This window comes from Parus major, chromosome 10 (assembly GCF_001522545.3).
Source record: "Parus major isolate Abel chromosome 10, Parus_major1.1, whole genome shotgun sequence".
Lineage (NCBI taxonomy): Eukaryota > Metazoa > Chordata > Aves > Passeriformes > Paridae > Parus > Parus major.
In genome coordinates this window covers 9,716,702-9,734,444 of record NC_031779.1, presented here as the reverse complement: position 1 = coordinate 9,734,444, position 17,743 = coordinate 9,716,702, and the positions used below count along the sequence as shown (strand labels likewise).

At 40.1% G+C, this 17,743-nt stretch overlaps 1 protein-coding gene across 4 annotated transcripts in view; it reads left to right on the top strand.

The window, feature by feature from the left end:
• Window positions 1-215: 215 nt before the first annotated feature.
• The window catches only part of FBN1 (fibrillin 1), a 145,577-nt gene continuing 128,049 nt past the window's right edge, over window positions 216-17,743 (top strand). For 3 of the 4 annotated variants that reach the window (XM_033517080.1, XM_033517079.1, XM_033517078.1), the window contains exons 1-3: window positions 216-489; window positions 14,278-14,360; window positions 15,265-15,363. In XM_033517080.1, the coding sequence (XP_033372971.1) occupies window positions 323-489; window positions 14,278-14,360; window positions 15,265-15,363 (349 nt within the window). In that variant the 5' untranslated portion in view covers window positions 216-322. The remainder of the gene's footprint in view (window positions 490-14,277; window positions 14,361-15,264; window positions 15,364-17,743) is intronic. The other variant, XM_019007901.2, reaches the window with a different exon arrangement.

Sequence of the window (17,743 nt, the reverse complement as noted above, 5' to 3'; positions counted from 1 at the left end):
CCCGCGGATGCTGCTGAAGGGGAGGCAGAGCCCGCGCGGCCCCGGGCAGCCCCTCGCCATCCCCCGCGGCCGCCGCCTCTCGCGGGCGCGATAGCGCCGGGCTGGCCGGGGGCCGACGGCGCCGGGGCGCGGGGGCAGGCGGCGGGGGGCGCGGGGTGGCCGCGGCTGCTTTTCCTCAGCCCTTAACTCCTCTTCCTCCTCGTTTCTCCCCTCGCAGCTCGCATTGGAGAGGCTGGTCGGAGACAGGGCGGCGGGGACCGGCAGTCTTCGGCGGCGGAGAGGAGACAGCGGCCGCTCGCAGCCCGGGGGCTCGGGGGACGCGATGTGGCGGGGGCGGCTGCTGGGGATCGCCCTGGGAGTTGCCGTGCTGTGGGCGTCCCAGGCTGGTGCCGCCGCCGCCGGGCACACCGAGGGGGTGAGCGCCAAGGAGAGCCGGTCCAGCCGGGCCAAGAGGCGAGGGCACGGCGGCGGGCACGACGCGCTCAAAGGGTAGGTGCGGGGTCGGCCCCGGCCCCTCCCGGGTGCCGCGGCGCGGGCCGGGCAGCCGGCGCACATCTGCCTGCGTGTGTGTGTGTGTGTGTGTGTGTATCCACAGCCAGAACCCATTGACGGTGGGAGCTCTGGGGGTGCGAGAGCTCCCCGAGCCCCCTTGGGGCTGTCCATACCGAGGAGCGGGTTGGGCTGGGGGGCGCCGGACGCCGCCTGCAGCACCACAGGGTAATGCCGGGGCTCTGGGCTCGGAGCCCCGCCACCCCCCAGCCCCCCCGCTGGACAGGCTGCTGGTCCTCTGCGACCTGCAGCCGTACTTCACCTCTGGGTGGGCGATGCTTCCGTGAGGATGAGCCGCAGCAGCGCGGAGGTTGCTAATTTATCTTCTAGTAAGGCCTTAGATAAAGGCGCACGGCGGGCTTGTGCATTCCTCCCGCATCCCGCGCTTCTACTTTGCATAAAGCAGAATAACGGTGATGCCTGGAGCCCACAGCATGCCCTTTCCATCAGCTGCCCTCTCTCATCTCCACCTTGAGCCTTTTGTGATGTCCATTTCGCTCTCATACGGACTCTCTAACTATCTGCTACTAGTATGAGTGAGCCCAAGTGTACAAGAGTTTAATTTCTTAAGAAACATTGTGGTACGTGCTTAGGAGAGAGGTTTTTTTAAAGGTTAAATCTGCATCAGGCAAACTTTTCTCCATTCTAATGGAACACCTTTCCAATGCAAAAATAGTTGTGAAGTCAGCTGAAAGGCATTGCCTGCATGTGCAGTTGAAAATCTATTTCACTGAAGGTGAAAAGTTTGTAATAAAGTAATAAAAAAGAAGTTTCCTTTCTCAGGTGATCCAATGTGCCTTTTCAGCCCATGGCCAGATTTTTTTCTGTTGTAAGACAGAGGAGAAATGTAAAAAAAAAAAGTATTAAAATGGTTACACTTCTGTAAGGGATGCAAGCTATTTGCTTTTTTTGCCCCCTATTTTCTCGAAAAGGAACTATTACAACTTTATTGTTAGAGGCCTTGAAGAATGTGCTTTAATTTCTTCCCAACTTCCTTCTAGTTTTGTAGTGCTTTTTACCTATATTTGGATTTACAATCTTGGCTTTTTAATGCTTGCCTGATTGAAAAAGATTTCTGTTTTTAGATCTGTATGCTGCAAAAATGAATGCAAGCTGTCAACATTAATTTTCACTGATCTGATTTTGTAGGATCAGACTCTCTTATTTAATTTCCATATACCTTATCACAAAATAAATAGTTGGACAAAGCAGATCCAAAATAGATGTGACAAAATCTAGGAGGTGAGAAGGATGTACAGTAAAGTTTGAGGGACTAATTGCAAGCAATAAAAGATGATAAGGAAAAACATTTATTAGAAAGTGCCTTTATTCTTTAGGATGTTTTAATAACTTTTATTGTTACAGGATTCTGAGTTAATATCAAACTGATAAAAATAATTTTTTTATCAGTGGCACAGAATATGCCATCTAGTACACTGTGCTGACTTGGTGAAAGTTAGAGGCACATTAGCTGTGGATAAAATTTCTTTGGTGTGTGTAACTGTCACTTTAAACTGTGCTGTTTAGACATAATAATAGTGCATCCGGGTTGATATTTCAAGTGTTAATTATTTTTGGAATCTAAAATGGGTTAGGGTAAGTGTTTAATTTTAGGAGTTCAATCTTCTACTTAACAGAAGCCTGCTATATTTTATGTCCTTTGCAGTAATTCTTCCTTTTATTGTATGTTATCTATGAGTTATGTATCTTCTTAGTAATCTGAAAATCTAGCAATAATGTCAACATAAATTTTAGTTATTCTGTATCTTGGTCAATTTTTTTGAATATTACCAATATGAATGAGTGCCCCTGGGAAGCAGATTCTTAACAAGGATAATAATTTGCCAGATGAACTGAGAAAAAGACAAAACAAATTATTAGTTTGGTTTCTTGCTAGACCTTCTTTTGTAACCCTGATTTGAGGCTGAGTATAGAGTCCCCAAATTACTTGGAGGACAGACATTTTCATCATTGCTGGGTGAATCCTGCTGGATATTTTCAGTTTAGAAGTTGTGAGCACTTTCTTAGGTGTGGTACTGTCCTGTACAGAGTGAATAAAAAGAATTGTCATTCTAACAGACAAGGTTGGAACGAATTTGGAAGGACAGATGGAAAACATATTTTGAATGTACAGGAACTATATATACATTATTCATTGTAATTGGAGGACTAAAGCACTAAAAATATGATTTTACAAGAAGACAGTATTTTTTTAACTTGTTCATCAGTATAAAGACATTTGGGAATCTGTTAATTGTAATACAAGGCATAACAGATGCTGGGAAACTTTATTCCCATGTTATTACAGTCGACTAAGACTTTCTTTTCATTTTGAAATGAACTCTTGCTCTGATTGTAAGGCACATGAGGATGCATTTTTAGAGAAAACCCTTTTACACTTTAGTCATTTTGTGTGATTGATTATAATGACTATTGGAAGTCTTTTAGCATTTGAAAGTATTAAGTATTGAGGTTAATGTATGTGTGAATACTGGCCTTGTATGTTAAAATGAAGAAACTTAAGATCTGTTTCAGTTCTCATGATTTTTCCTACTTAACATTTTTTACTGCAGGCTGTTGACTGCAGAAGATGTTTGCTTTCATCTGTGTGACCTTTACCTCATTGTTTATGGCAATGAGCTGTCTGAATGTATAATGTGATTCTACAAGCATATTTTAATTTTAATAATTATAAATTATTTGGAAGTTTCTCTTAGGTTCTCATTTTAAGACATTACACTCGCTGCTTATGTAGTTTGAATCAATCCTGCTTCAGAGGCATTAGAGATGAAGTCCTTTTAATGCCATCTGTGTTTGGCCTAATTCAATGTATATTTATGTGCTGATGCCTGTAAGTGATCAGAAAGCAATCAGAATAAAGGCAGTAATTATGAAAAAGAAATATAACTAGGCTCTCTGGTCATGGAAATGTTGCTGGAATTCATTGTGATTCAGCAAGTTAAAATAATAACCCGCTAGTGAGACACTTCTCCTCCAGATCCCCAGAATTTTATCACAGATATTACTGTATTGAGCTATTAGGCATCAAGCCATTATCCTGCTATCCCTTAAGCATGCAAAAATGCAGTGTCAACTTCTGTAAGAAAGAAATCCTACAAAACTGGCCATGAACAGGAAGTTCTTTCTAAACAATATATACTTCAAGACAACCACTCTTATGTGTTTCAATCATTTGAATATAAAGCAAAAATTAATTTAGTGATGATTTGATTAGTACTTGTCTGAATACAAGATATCATACTCAAAGATCTTAGAATTAATTAGGATTTCTCATTTTTGATGATGCTAGATGACTTCAAGCACTAATGAGTATCAGGCAGTTCTTAATAATATTTTAAGCAATGTTTGTCATGTTTATCGGTCTCTTCTCAGTATAATGGCCAAGAAAGCAATGATTTGCTTAACAAATAGCAGAAATTTGGAAATAATTGCAGTTTCTTCAAGATAGCTGAATTCTGACATGTTTCTAATTAGGAGACTAATTAAATGTATTTATGCAAGAATGATTTAATTTCTTTGGTTTTATTAAGTTGAAATGATAGCAAATATTGCAGAACAGAATAGTTGGCTCCAAAAGGATTCATAGAATTCTTGTATTAAAGGTATTCAACAGGGGATTGAGCTTTTTTTGGACCAATCTCTTTTGGTTATCTCAGATGAAGACCACAGGTTTACTGATACACTTCCCTGAGTAAACTTGGTTGGATTTGACCCTTTTTATGCCTCAGTGCTCCTTGAAATAGAGTAATCTTATAAATCTATAACTTAATTCTAGTGTTCAGCTATATAATTAGGGCTTCTGGTTTTCATTTTAAACCAATATTTACCACTAAAAGCCTGCTGAAGAAAAGCAGACTTTCTGTACTGGTAAATATTTGTTTATACTGAAAAACCTCAAAGATTTTTCTTGCCACTTGTGGCCTGCACACCTCTGGGCAGCTGCTGTTGCCACACCTTGTCAATGCCACTCTGCAAGCGGGAGGCAGCCTGAATACTTGGAAATAAAAACTTAATTAAAAATACATGCAGGCTGCTGTAATAGCCAATGTGCTGGAGCATTCACCTGGCTTCCAGGTGGCATGGCTGGCCTCCTTCCAGTCCTCTGCTTCTGTGGGGTAAAGCTTACATGGAGGATGAAGAACTTTTATTCCAGCATATCCAAGTGTGGAAACTGAATTCCTTGGTAACTACATGTGATGTTAGTATTCTGCACCTCTCTGAATGTATTTGCCATGGTTGTGGTACTGTTCTTTTGTTATTAAAAGATCCTTGGAAATCTAGTTCTGGAGTGAAATAAGTTCATAGATATTGGCACTGTGCCTCATATATGTGTTTCCTCTCGTTTGGTGTGATGTGGTTTGATGTAGGTGCAACTTTGTAGAGCAGGAGAAAACCAGTAAAAAGTAAATAATCTTCAGGACTTTATAGTCCTTGTAGTCTCGTTTTAGATATCCAAATTGTGTCATTTGGACACCATCTCTATAGAAGGCACAGCCTTAATCCAAATTCTGGTTTATCAGATAGACTTCTAGGCCTGTGTATTTTGTAGGGCAGAATTAGGACTTCATTAATTTTGGGCATGCCAGTGCAACCTGTGGTTAAAACTCTTGGTGAATACTGTTGTAGTCTCCCTTTCAGGGGGAGGCTCTGAGGCACATGTGAATCTGACAGCTTAGCCAGTTTTCCTCTCTGTGATCTTTCTCATATTATATTGTAATGAGATACAAATGGTTTTGAAGTGCCATGTGCCTCTTCTAAAATATATTAGATAATTACTTTCTTGCCATTTTATGGCAGTAGGTCATAAATAGAGCAAGCAGAGGGAAAAGGCTATAATAAACAGTCTAACAACATTCTTGATGTACTGTATGAAATAATATAGTTTTGGAAATGTAAAATCAGCCTAGGAGACTAAGATGAAGCAGGTTTCCTGTGATGCAGCACCACTGTGCCAAGGTGACATGTTGAACATGAGGAAGACAAGACTGGATGTATTTCTTTTCCTTTCTTCCTCTCATATATCTATTTATTAATTTTTGTCTGCTTAGCTCTTGGTTGTATCAGGCTGGCCTGATACACTGGCCCCAGATGCTGCAGGACCAGTCACAGCTGGCCTGTGGTGGGCTTCACATCAGGATTGTCACTTTGTGTCCCTTTGCAGGAAGGGACATCCTGAGGGGTCCTTTAAGGCTGATTGTTGCTATGATTTAATTGCTTGACAGGTTAGAAATAGATTAATCCCACAGCCCTTACTCAGAACACAAGACATGTAATGGATAGTACTTTGTTTCTTTCTTTGTGTTCCAGGTAATAATTTTTTCTGTGGATTTGTTATGCAGTTGTCTAATCTTATGTGAGGTGGTGTCTTTTGGGGGACTTCCTGATCTCAGTTTGTTAGTGTTTAATTGAACTTTTATTGATGGGGTATACTGTCTTTAGAAACTGGAGGCCTAAAGGGTTGAGGGAAGAACAACACCTGCAGAAAGTGTGTTTTGCTGGAGCAGGGTGCAGTAATTTGCAGTTTGCAGTGCAGGTTTCCTGAGAGAATAGCTTTGAGGAGACAGAAGAAACTCTGGCTAGGCATAGCTGCACTTTCCTCAATCAAGAGCCTACTTAATTTTTATAAAAGTAGACTTCTCCCCTGTTGTTAGCCAGCACAGGATACGTTTTGTATTCAGTGGTGGTTCCACAAGTTGTTCATTCGATTCTGTATCACCTGTGTCTGTTTGCCTTGGTCACTGCATAAGTTCTGCTCTATGTGCAGCTTCACACAGATGTCAGAACCTTTGGGGTTGTGCTGGATGCAGACTTGAAGTAAGCATAGGGATGCTCTCAGTTGATACGGGAGCAAAGGGAGGATCTCTGGGTCAGAGCTTGGCAGGAACAGTCCATCTGTCAACTTCACTTACAGTCGTCCTTATCAAATAAGATTACAGCTTCTGTTTCCCTGTATGTTTATTTTCCTTTCCTGCGGTGTGTTGCTCAGCATTGCTGCTCACTTAGGACAGCCTTTGTCATTCCTCTTCCATCCTGCAAACTTGAATGTTTAGTGTATGAACTTCAATACAATTTTTGACAAAGGTCACTTTAAATATGTTCATGATCTGAGCAACCTGTGATTGTTAGAATAATTAACCTGGGTAATAGGAGGCCATCTCTACTTAAATAAGATTTTAGGACCTTGAGATCTTTGAATGTGCACATATGAAAATAGTGAGAAATGAATCATTAACTTTTTTTTTGTTTTGCAATGACAGTGACTCCCATCTCATTCTTATTCATCTCCCTGCTGAACCCTAAAGATGAAGAAGATATAGGGGCATGTCTGTCACTTTGGTCTTGCTCCTCAGACTCAGTAAATATTTTTGTAGAATGGAGCAATTGTGGCCTGGAGTGTTTCTGATTAACCATTGCACTGTGCTGGGGAAACATATTTGTAGTTTTTCAATCTTACATTTCTCCTTTGGTTGTTTTCTCATCCACTCTGACTTTCCCACTTAGTTTTATTTATTTAATTTTTTAATAAATGATTTCAGACCTACTGAACAGCCTCATTCATGCTAAGGCTGGTGTGCAGATAGAGGCATGAGGACAATCATTTGTTTTTTTGTGACAGTTCGGTAAAGTCAGGCTATTCTTTGGAAGGTACATTGAGATGTAAAATATAGCCTGTTAAATTAAAACCTCTGCCTTATGGCTTTGCTTATAGATCTTCACTGAAGTATGAAGGAGGTCTAGCTTTTATCTGGAAAAATATTTTCAGTGTTGACTTGCTGAAGAATCTGTTGTTTTCCTTTCTACTTCTCATTTTATGAAATGATTCATGACCATTATAGCCTCAGAAATACCAAATGAAAGCCACAGTTCTTTTGTCTACAGTTTTAATCATTTTCATCCTCTTTTTCAAGCTTCCCTCTCTCTCATATTTTGCTGGAGGACATCAGAATATTCAGTGATGTTCAGCTGAGGTTTCAAATTAAAATTTGTTTCCTTTCAGGAACTTTATTTTCCTGTCTTTTTTCTTCTTTGTTTTTCTCACTAATATTCCATCTTTTTCTCTTCCCCGTGTATAGCGTAAATTACCTATGTCTGCTAGGGAGGGACAAGTTGAACTAAAACAGTGGGATCTGTATCAACAGTGTTTTCCTGCTTCCTTGTGGTAGATGTGCAGGTAACTGGCCTTTTGAAAATGTAGAGTCATTGTCCCAACAAGGAGAGAGACAAGGGTAGAATAGTGTGTAGTGAAGGGAGGAGGAGAAAAACTGGTAACTTACCTAAAATAAATCTTCAGTAGCCTAAGGAAGAAGGAAGAGCACTTAAAACACAAATTAATAGCATTGCTTAACAGTTAAGGGTTTTCTCTGACAGTATTGATTCAAGTGTTAGGTATAGGAGACTCTCTAAAGGATTGGGTGTCCTCCATGATGGGGGATGGTTGGTGACACCAGCACAACCTGCAGCATCCAGGGAAGCCTCAACGAGGGGTTGGCTGGCCTTGGGTTTATCTGGCCAGTGTGCCCCACAACAGCCCTGGTGCTGCTGCTCATCTTGGGCACAGGCTGGTGGAAATCCTGAGCTCCCTGGGTACTTTTCCTTGGGAAGCTGTTAGAGGTTTGCCTCCTCAGAAACCATTAGTAGGTACATGGTGAGTATGGGGACTAGACCTGGAGGTGTGAAATGATCTCTCCCTGTTCCCCTCTTGGAAGTGACATCTGGACAGCTAAGCATTGCCTTAGCCATCAGTTACATCCATTTCCCATGGGATGTTTTTAGTGCTACCAAATAGAAAAGACTTGTTGTCCTCTGAATATATCTTTTTAGCTTGGTCTTTATTGTGTGTGTTTTAAAAAAGTACCTGATGAATCCTTCCTGTTTATCTGCTGCACTTGTCTGGCCCAGCAGATAGTTTCTTGTGGTGATGTACTTTATACAGCCATGTAGATGGGTTTTGAACTGGACCCGTTGACATTCTCAAGTGGAACAATGAAGGAATACATGCCAGAAACGCGTCTGTCCCTGGCTATGAATGAGAACAATGCCTGGCTGTCAGGTTAGATGAGCGTGTCCCTGTAAAAGACAGGGTTGGATTTTCAGAGCAAGTGCAGAGGAATTCTCTTAATGTCAATGCTGTTGTTGGATTGCTGTATTTAGCTGTCACAGTGTGATGGAGGCTAGGGTTAGAAAAGTGTTCAGTGTTGCTGCAGGAAACTTGCATGTCATTTTGAACTCTTGACTTGCACATAGGCCAGAGCCAAAGATACCCATAGAGCTGCTCAGCATGTTATTTTTTTAGCTGAACTGAGCCAGGATTCTGGGACAGCGGTATCCTTACTGTCAGAGTGAGAAATAGTTATCATATTAGGTTCTCTGCATGGCATAAGTTAGCTTATTGCAGTGTAAAAATGAGTACATCAGATGCAATCCTTTGTGTGTAAAAACTATATTTTGTTAAAAGTGCATGCTTATTCTTTATGGTATAATAGAAGCTGAATATTGTGTTTGTTCCAGAGTCTAGCATAGTTTCATAGGTTTTCCTTTTATATCATTGAAATAAATAGCTTCAGGAGTTGTCTTAATGATATTCACTGCACAGTGATAAAAACATCCTATTTCTACAATATTTAGCTAAACAACAGAAAAGAAATGTCTGTTTAAACTTTTTGAGGTGCCTGGAAATGAGCCTTATGAATGCTAAATGGAGACCAGTGTCTGTGTTTTTGGTTCTGTCCAATGCACAGTGAAGATTTTCAGTTTGTGGATGTACCCACTGAAAGTGGCGAGTTCAAAGCACAGCCTGGCTTCTTCCTTGGGGCTTGAGCACTGTGGTGTGTCAGGGTTGCTGCCTGTCATGTGCTGTAGCTGCTACTGCTGCATCCTGCTAGGAACCAGATCTTCCCCTCCCAGTTCTGCTTTGTTTGATGATCCTTGGAGGAGGGGATAGGTGCCAGCACAGCTAAAGGAGGTGCTTTAGATACCGACCTCTAATTTATGCATACTTGGCTTCTGTCATTTAAGTGAGAAGGGATCTTGGAAGGCCATGTGGTCAAACCCCCCCACTCAGAGCAGGGTGAACTAAAATCAAATTGCTCATGGCCGTGTCCACTAAAGTTTGGCTATATCTGGCAATGGAAGTTCTTCATTCCGTGGGAAAGCTGAGTAAAACTCCAGTGGAGTCAGCAGAGCTGCACCAGTCTGTGCATTTAGTATTTATTGTGAGACACTGAGAAGTTTAGTTGGGTACATAAAGCTGGTTTACAGCAAAAAGTATAGATCTGATTTTGTGTCTCTTGAAACCTAGTAGTAAAAGCCATTAATCATCACATTCTGGAGCCTTAAGCACGTATTTTAAGAGCAGCCTCCCATTGTTTCAGGTGCAGTTTGTCATTCTTTTTAACTCAGTGGAAGCACGGAAACATCACTCCAATTTTATGTGGAAATGATCAGTAAATAGTTATGGGTACAGTTTTAGCAGCTACCAGAGTTACCCACATAAGAAGAAAAACAGGCAGAGCTTTCTCTAAAAAGAACCATTGGCTGATGATATTGCTTCAAATTGTATTTTTCTGCCAGAAAACTGGGTCATATGCTTCCCACTGCAGCCAAATAGTTAATAGAAGTTGTTCATGAAATGTTCTCTTTTAAGGAGGAATACCCATGTGTTTTCCTAGGGAGAGGAAAAACGAGTTGAGGGAGCGATGAGAAACCCTTCCCAGTATCCCTGCATCCCAGCTCTCTAACTGGTAGTCAGCTGTTTCTCTTGCTCTCTCAGCTGCTCTCTGCCCACTCTGTCTGGTCTCTGTTTAATTTATTTCAGACCCGTGCTTTGGGTTTGATTCAGCACAGATTACGCCAGCGTTGGCCGGTGCATGGCAGTGCTGCTGACAAAATTTCTGCCTGAAGCCTCGCTCAAAGCAGTGCCAGAAACTCTTCCTCCCATGGGAGTCGCAGATGGGCAATGCTTTCTTCCGGACAGGGCTGAGTTTTCCTCGAGGGGTCACAGTCAGGGCAGAGTGGGGATGTAGAGAATTGGCCCTCCCCGCTGGCAGGCTGCAGCACGGGGCTCTGACCGTGCCTCTGCCGGGACCCCGCAGACGAGAGTCCCAGTGCCGGAGGCGTCCCTGCCATTCCCAGGCTGGGTGCTCGCTGCTGCTGGCTTCACACAGGGCTTTTGAAAGTCTCCCTCACTTCTCTGGTTGTCACGTACCCTCTCTGCCTGGTTACAGCTGATAAGAAGACTCTGCCAAGCTTAGCGTGATTTGCTTCTTATTATTTTACCTGTGTGTGCTGGCTCCGCTAATCCACCCGCAGTGCCTGGGTAATGGGTACAGGTCGGAGGAGCCGGGCCGCCACGCATCCCTGCGGAGCCAAGGGCTCTGGAAGCACGGGAGGGACAGATCCAGTCTGTCCTTTCCGTGGGTGACATCAGTATTGCCCGGTGGAGAAAGGAAACCTTTCATTTGAGAGGCTGTGCTGCATCACCGCGCTGACCGGGCAGGACCACGCGTGTCCATCTCAAGGAGCCGATGCTGCAGCTCTGCCAGGCTCATTCCCCACACGCCGGGAAGGCACCGACATGGCTTTAGTTCGTAACGGGGTGGAGAGCTGTTTCTCAAGAAAAAGATCTTCTAGTTTGGTGCTTGCAGGTGCTGTCAATATCTATGCAAACCTATCACTCTCAAGTGTTAATTACCAGAATTTCCAGATGAACCTTTTTCTCTCTGCTGTTCAAAGATTTTTCTAGTTGATGACTCATGTCTAAAGTCTTTTGATAATTCAACTCACTTTGCTACTGACTTGCTATTTGCGTATCATTAATCAAAGATGCAATATTTTATTTACTCTGGACATCTTTGATGAAACTCTGGGCATCAGCCATCCTGTCTCTCAGCATCATACCATTACAGAAATCCTTTTATACTTTACAAGTGCATTAAGTGACTCTAAAATAAAATTAAAGACTTGCTTAGGTTTTTTTTGGTTTTTTTTGGTTTTTTTTTTTTAATATTGCAATGGTAACAGCTTTGTTCTGAGTTATTCTCTATTCCTTCTCTGGGCTTTGGAGTGTAAGGAAGGTGCTGTAGGTGGTTTCAGGGTGTATATGTGATATGTTTTTGCTTATTTTATCATTACAAATCAGATTTTATAACTCAATTCTGTTTCTAGTGTTGTTCAAGAAAACAGTTTTATAAGAATATAAACCTCTTTTTTAGTACTCATAGCTTATAAAGCAGCAGGAAAATATGCTCTATTTAACACAAAGTGGGTAACTGTTTAAAGTAAGTGCCATGATAGAGCCTTTACAATTTGATTGATAGTTTCCATGATTTTACATGAGGTAAATTATTATTGCCTTGAACACTTTATTTATTTATGGGGATTTATTGCTATAGTGTCTGATCACCTCATAAATACCAATGAATTTAACCTTCAAAATTAATTATTTTCAAAGTAATTTTACAAATATGCATGATTTAAGAATACTCCCTCTGTCTCAAAGAAACAGCATTCAGACCTTTATATAGTTTTTTTTATAAGCTAGACAGCAGCCTTCTGATGAAAAAGTGTTCCACTGGAAAATGCACTTGTCAGGCTCAAACTGTTCCATAGAAGTAGAGTTTGATGATGACTTCTTTTTTATTTTTTTTCCCAAAGCTAAGCACGCCACACCAGATTTGGAGCCTCCTGGGTGTATGGCTTAGCCTACCTTGTGGACAGCTTCAAGGCTCTTAGGGTCTCTGACTTCATGGTTGCTGGCACATCTAGGTTTTCTGGAGTCCCATTTTGGAAAAAGATTTTTAAAAGCAGGTTTTTCTGTGACACAGAAATCTGCTCCTGACTCTTAACGTGGACCAGATGGTCCCCAAAGCCACATACTTGCTGAGACTGAAATTTGACAGAGTACATAAACATCACTTTATGATCAGCCTTCTATGGATCCTCACCAACTGGAATTGGAAATGGGTGGTTTATGCCCATAGGTTGTAACAGGTAGCAACAAACCCATTCTGGCTTAAGTTCCATTATTTCTTCTAACTGGAGAAGGTGAAAAGCAATCTTGTCTGCTTGCCAGTCTTACTTGGCAGATGATTGTGGAGCAACATTTGGCATTGATGAACAGGGAACTCTAGGAAAGTTACATGGTTATAGCCCTGCAGGAAAGTAGCTGACATTACTAAAACTGAATACATTGGAATTAAATGAATAAGGCTTTGGGTCGTAACACCAGTTGCAGGAAGGGAAAAGGACCCTGCAACAAGTCCAATTGTGTTGCTCACATTCACCTGAGTTACTACTTTGTAATTATCCAGAACAAGTGGAACATAATGGTAGTGCTTGCTTTGACTTAAGTAGTTTCTGGCCATGGCTGGAAAGAGTAGGTGTCACTGAAATTGGTGTAATCAGAGTACTTGAAATTGCATGAGTAATGCATATTGCTAAATCAGTACAGTATATAACTCTGGTTAGTTAAAAAACGTGCATAAAGAAATGTTTGTATATCTTGAGATTGCTTGCCTTAAGTTGCCTCACCATATGAAGTAACTGTTGTTTACTTAGACATTGCAATACTAGCAATGAAGAACTTTGTTAAAGACCAAGGACGAAATAGTTATAGAACCCTTCCTAAAACAGTAAACATTTAAATCTGTCTCTAATGTGTATACAGTACTTTAATATAGCAGTTCCTAGGAAGTTTCTAGCTGGTTCTAGCTGCATTAATCTATTGAGTAATTTCTCACAATATTAATAAAGGTTGTAAAATTTTCCTCTGCTGGAATTATTAAGCATAACACTAAAGAAGGCGCATGTTCCCATTTTTTAAGGTATTCTTACTAGCTTTATTTGCATGGATAGATTAATTAAATAAATAGGACAATATAGCTTAAAAAAATCTATTATGTATGAGGGATATAGAATAATTTAAACTTTTCTATTTTTGTCAATAAAATCATGATAGGAATAGTGTCATGTCCTGTCAGCATTCATTGTAAACTCTAGTAATAAAGTTATTTGACAGGGCAAATGTGGATGAGAGGAATGGGTTGGAAAGAAAAATTCCTGTGGATGCATCATTTAAGGAGGGCAGTAGGCCCCTCATTTCATAGGACCCTTTCACTACATACACCCTCATCCTTGATTATTTTTGGTAGTAACTTTTCCTAATGAAGAATTAACATATCTTGACTCATTTATTTGGCTAATGTCCTTGTTGGCATGTTTTACTCACACATACACAGTTTTGTTCATGGATAAAACAGGGATCAGTAATAGTGCTTTAGAATAAAGAAGGGAAAGCAACAGGAAGATTAAAAATTACCACTCAAAGAGCAGTAGATTTAATTTGTGCTTATTAATGATGCTGGAATGGGATCCCTCATTTTTTATTCAAGTGTGAGTTTTGCTCAAAAAACCTGGATGGTTACTTCTTCGGATATGGAGTGTTATGAGACAAGGTTTCCCCATTCTATTCCTGTTGTTCAGATGTTACTGATTTGATTTTGTGCTTGTAATGTAACCTTTCATTTATAAAAGTGTATGTTACCTAAAAACCCCAACAACTACAGGATAAAAACATACGACACTTCTAATTTTAATTATTGACATATATATTACAGTGATTTACCTTTTCCATTTTATGCCACTACTTTTAAAACACATTTCTGAGCAAAAATAAGAATTCATCCTTATTCTTTTTTATTTTTTTTCCAGACCAAATGTGTGTGGATCACGTTACAATGCCTACTGCTGCCCTGGATGGAAAACGTTACCTGGTGGAAACCAATGCATAGTCCGTAAGTTAGTCTAGTTATGTGTTATGACTGATGTTTATCTTTGTCTTTCTATGTCTCAGGGTGGTTTTAATTGTATATCAGAACTGAAATGTGTTTCTGTATGTTCTCAATAGCAGCTGTAAATGATTGCTATTTAAAATATATTAAGCTAATATACAAAGTTTCATGGGCTACAACACAGTGATGTGATACCAGTATTTAACAAAAGATTAATCTCATCCACATGTTCTGTTTAAGTCTGTGGTAAAGGGTTCCAAGGGGTATGTGAACTCTCAGGAATGAATGGAATATGTTAATCTATTTAAGTTAATGGAAGGAGGCAACAGCATCAGGCCAGCAAGTGCATTTTCTCCACTTCTTTGGACTATATCCCTGAAATATATATGGAGGGATATAAATATATGCATACATTATAATGCTATATGTGTATTCACGTGTAGTAGAACAGTGTATCAGGAATAACTCCTAAAGGCACTTTGCCCAAGGTTGATAAGACTCCTTCCAGAGATCCTGCAGCAGCATGCTGTCAGGTGGGAATTACTGCTCTTGGCTTCGAGTGGTGCAGAAATAAAGAAAGCATTATGTTGGCATCAGTGCCATCCTCCTTCCAAGGAAGTCTGGTAAAATGAACAAGAGTTTCACTTTTCCTAGGAAATCTCCCCATATCTAGTGTGGCCTGTGGCATGTTCCCAGCAGCTTTTCATAGCAGATGGTGAAGATCTAGGTTGTAGCTGCTCCCCATAAAGATGCAGATGAACAGGAGGAACTGTTTTGGGATCTATTGTATGTGATTTAATGAGTTTGTGGGTATTTATGTTATAGTACTGAATTTTCTATCAGGTGTTTTTTTATGCATTTGAGGTTTTTGAGACATATTTTAAAGGCATTTATGTTTTCTTAATAGCAATCTGCAGACATTCCTGTGGGGATGGATTTTGCTCTAGACCAAACATGTGCACATGCCCAAATGGTCAGATAGCCCCCTCCTGTGGTTCAAAATCAAGTAAGTATTTCTTCTGTGTCTCTGATATTGCTCTTTTGAGTCTGTGAAGCTACTAAGGTATGTAAAATAGTTCAGTGGTCAGTATTTAAGACAAATAACCTCTGAGTCACCAGACGTACTTTTACCACAGGAAGGAAAGTGTAGCTTTCTGTGATGAAACTCAAGAATGACTCAGAGACTGGCTATTGGAGACACTTTTTATTTGCCAAATCAAACCCAAATCAATCTTATTGGAAGCTATTTGCATTTGCCATTTCATAACACTGATTCCAGTCTTCTTTGTTTTCTGTAAAATACCTTCTCTCTATTGAGTGGTAGACGTGAGCGTGTATACGACAGAAGTTGTAATGATGGAGAGACAACTCTTGACAATTGGCTGAACTTGACATGCTTTGCAATTTTCTTCAGATTTCAAGGGTTATAAACCAGACACTGTGTATGCTGAATGTTAATGCCTAGGGTTACAAGCTTTAGAGCATTTCCTTGCCAGGCTCAGCACATATCTTCTGAATCTAATACTGCTGACTTTCTTCAGGTGACACTTTACTAGGTACTAGAGGTACAGAGTTGCTCAAGATTTTTAAGTGGAACAGCTTTTCATCAGAAAAACAAAGATGCTTTGAAAATGGAACTTTTCAGAGAGGTGACTTTTCCTAGAAATGTTTGTATTTCAAGTTTTCAAGGAAAGTTCCCCAGAGCCAGGGAAAAACAAGTAAAATTAAATTCATTCAATGAACAGAGAACTCAATGGCTAAACATGAGATGAGTGTTTGATACAGAGTAGGATTCATATCTGAGATGCCAACTGAAAAGTACTCTGTATTCTCATTTGAAAGTGGTTCTTGTCTCTTAGAATGTAGAAGATTTCAATTTTTTATGACATGTGAAGTTTTCCTGAAAGAATTTTGGGGGAGACTGGTTGCCACAATGTCTGTAACTATCTGAGCAACATATTAACAGAAGTCAATGGGGATGCACTCAGATGAGGTAATATTATGCAAAGTGATCATCCTTTTAGTTCTGAGTATCTTTTGAGACTCAGTGTGTGGTCTGCTTTGCTTCTGTATTTTTTACTTTGTCATTTTTTTTGCTTTCCTGGTTGATAAGAGTTTTCCCACATAACTGTCCATTTCAATTTGTGGTTTTAGCATCCTTTTTATGCAATAGCAGTGGAAAAAAATTAACAACTGCAGAATGTAATGGAATGGCATGTACTAAAATGGTAAATATTGTTCTTTGTAGTTCAACCCATCTCATGCTCCTGTGATGTATGTTAAGGAGAGGACAGCATGAGGAAGATGTGGAGCTATGAAGTTCCCAGAGAGAACTGAAGGGAAGGAAGGGTGCAAAATGCTGCACAAATGTGTGTGGTGGTGTGTTCCTGCCTGGGTTTGCAGCTATTGTTTTTCCAGGTGCTTATGCCTTAGTCCTGTAAGCCAGTAAAGGAAGGTATGACCTTCTCCCAGGTCCCTTCCGGGCACAGAAGGAGAGATCTGTCCCTGTATCTCTTACATGTTTTGGCACCTTTGGCAGGAACAAGTAGGCCTTACCTCATTTTTTTCTTTGGCCCCACAGAAGTCTTTAATGAGTCAACAGTCAAAAGAAAAATTGGGTCAAGTTTTCTGTTCTTCTTGTGGTTCTTTTCCTGAAACAGTCTATCATTGATCTCCATAGTTTTAGCCTTCATTGGAGTAGCACAGATAAATGGGTGCTGGACTTTACTATAGTGTTTAATCAAGCAGCTTCTCAAGCATCTATGATGTAGCTAATTTGGTTGTTGAACATTACTTCTCCTAAGTATGAACTTTCTAATAATCATAAACTTTAATCAGTGCTGACATTATTTTCCTTAAATTTCTGCATAGGTTTGTCTGTTTTTGAGTGTTGATTTTCTGTATACAGTATAAGTATTAACACTTTTCAAATAGACTTAGCAGTTGGCTTAAAATATATATGGTTTATTTCTTGTTCAATTTTTTCAGTAATGTAAGACACATTTTGTGTATGTGGTTACATCCCCTTTATTTATTAAAACATACCAATTCTAAAAGCAAAAGTATCTAGTAAGTTGTTGAGAGGAGAGACTCCTCTGCTTTTGTGTCCTCTTGTGTAATATTTTTTATGATTTAGCACATCATTAATACTTACAGAACATATTTTATGTAAATCATTTGTGCTGTTGGCACTGTAGACAGAGCCCATGAATATGTATTTACACAATAGACCACAATGACTTAGATCTGCAGTTAGAAAATTGCAAACAAAGTAAACATAAAAAATACTGTTAGACATCAAATGGTTGCTGTCAACTACCTTTGGTAACAGTTAATATTTTGGCAGAATATACATTCATTAAATCTTATTTTAATTGTATGTTTTA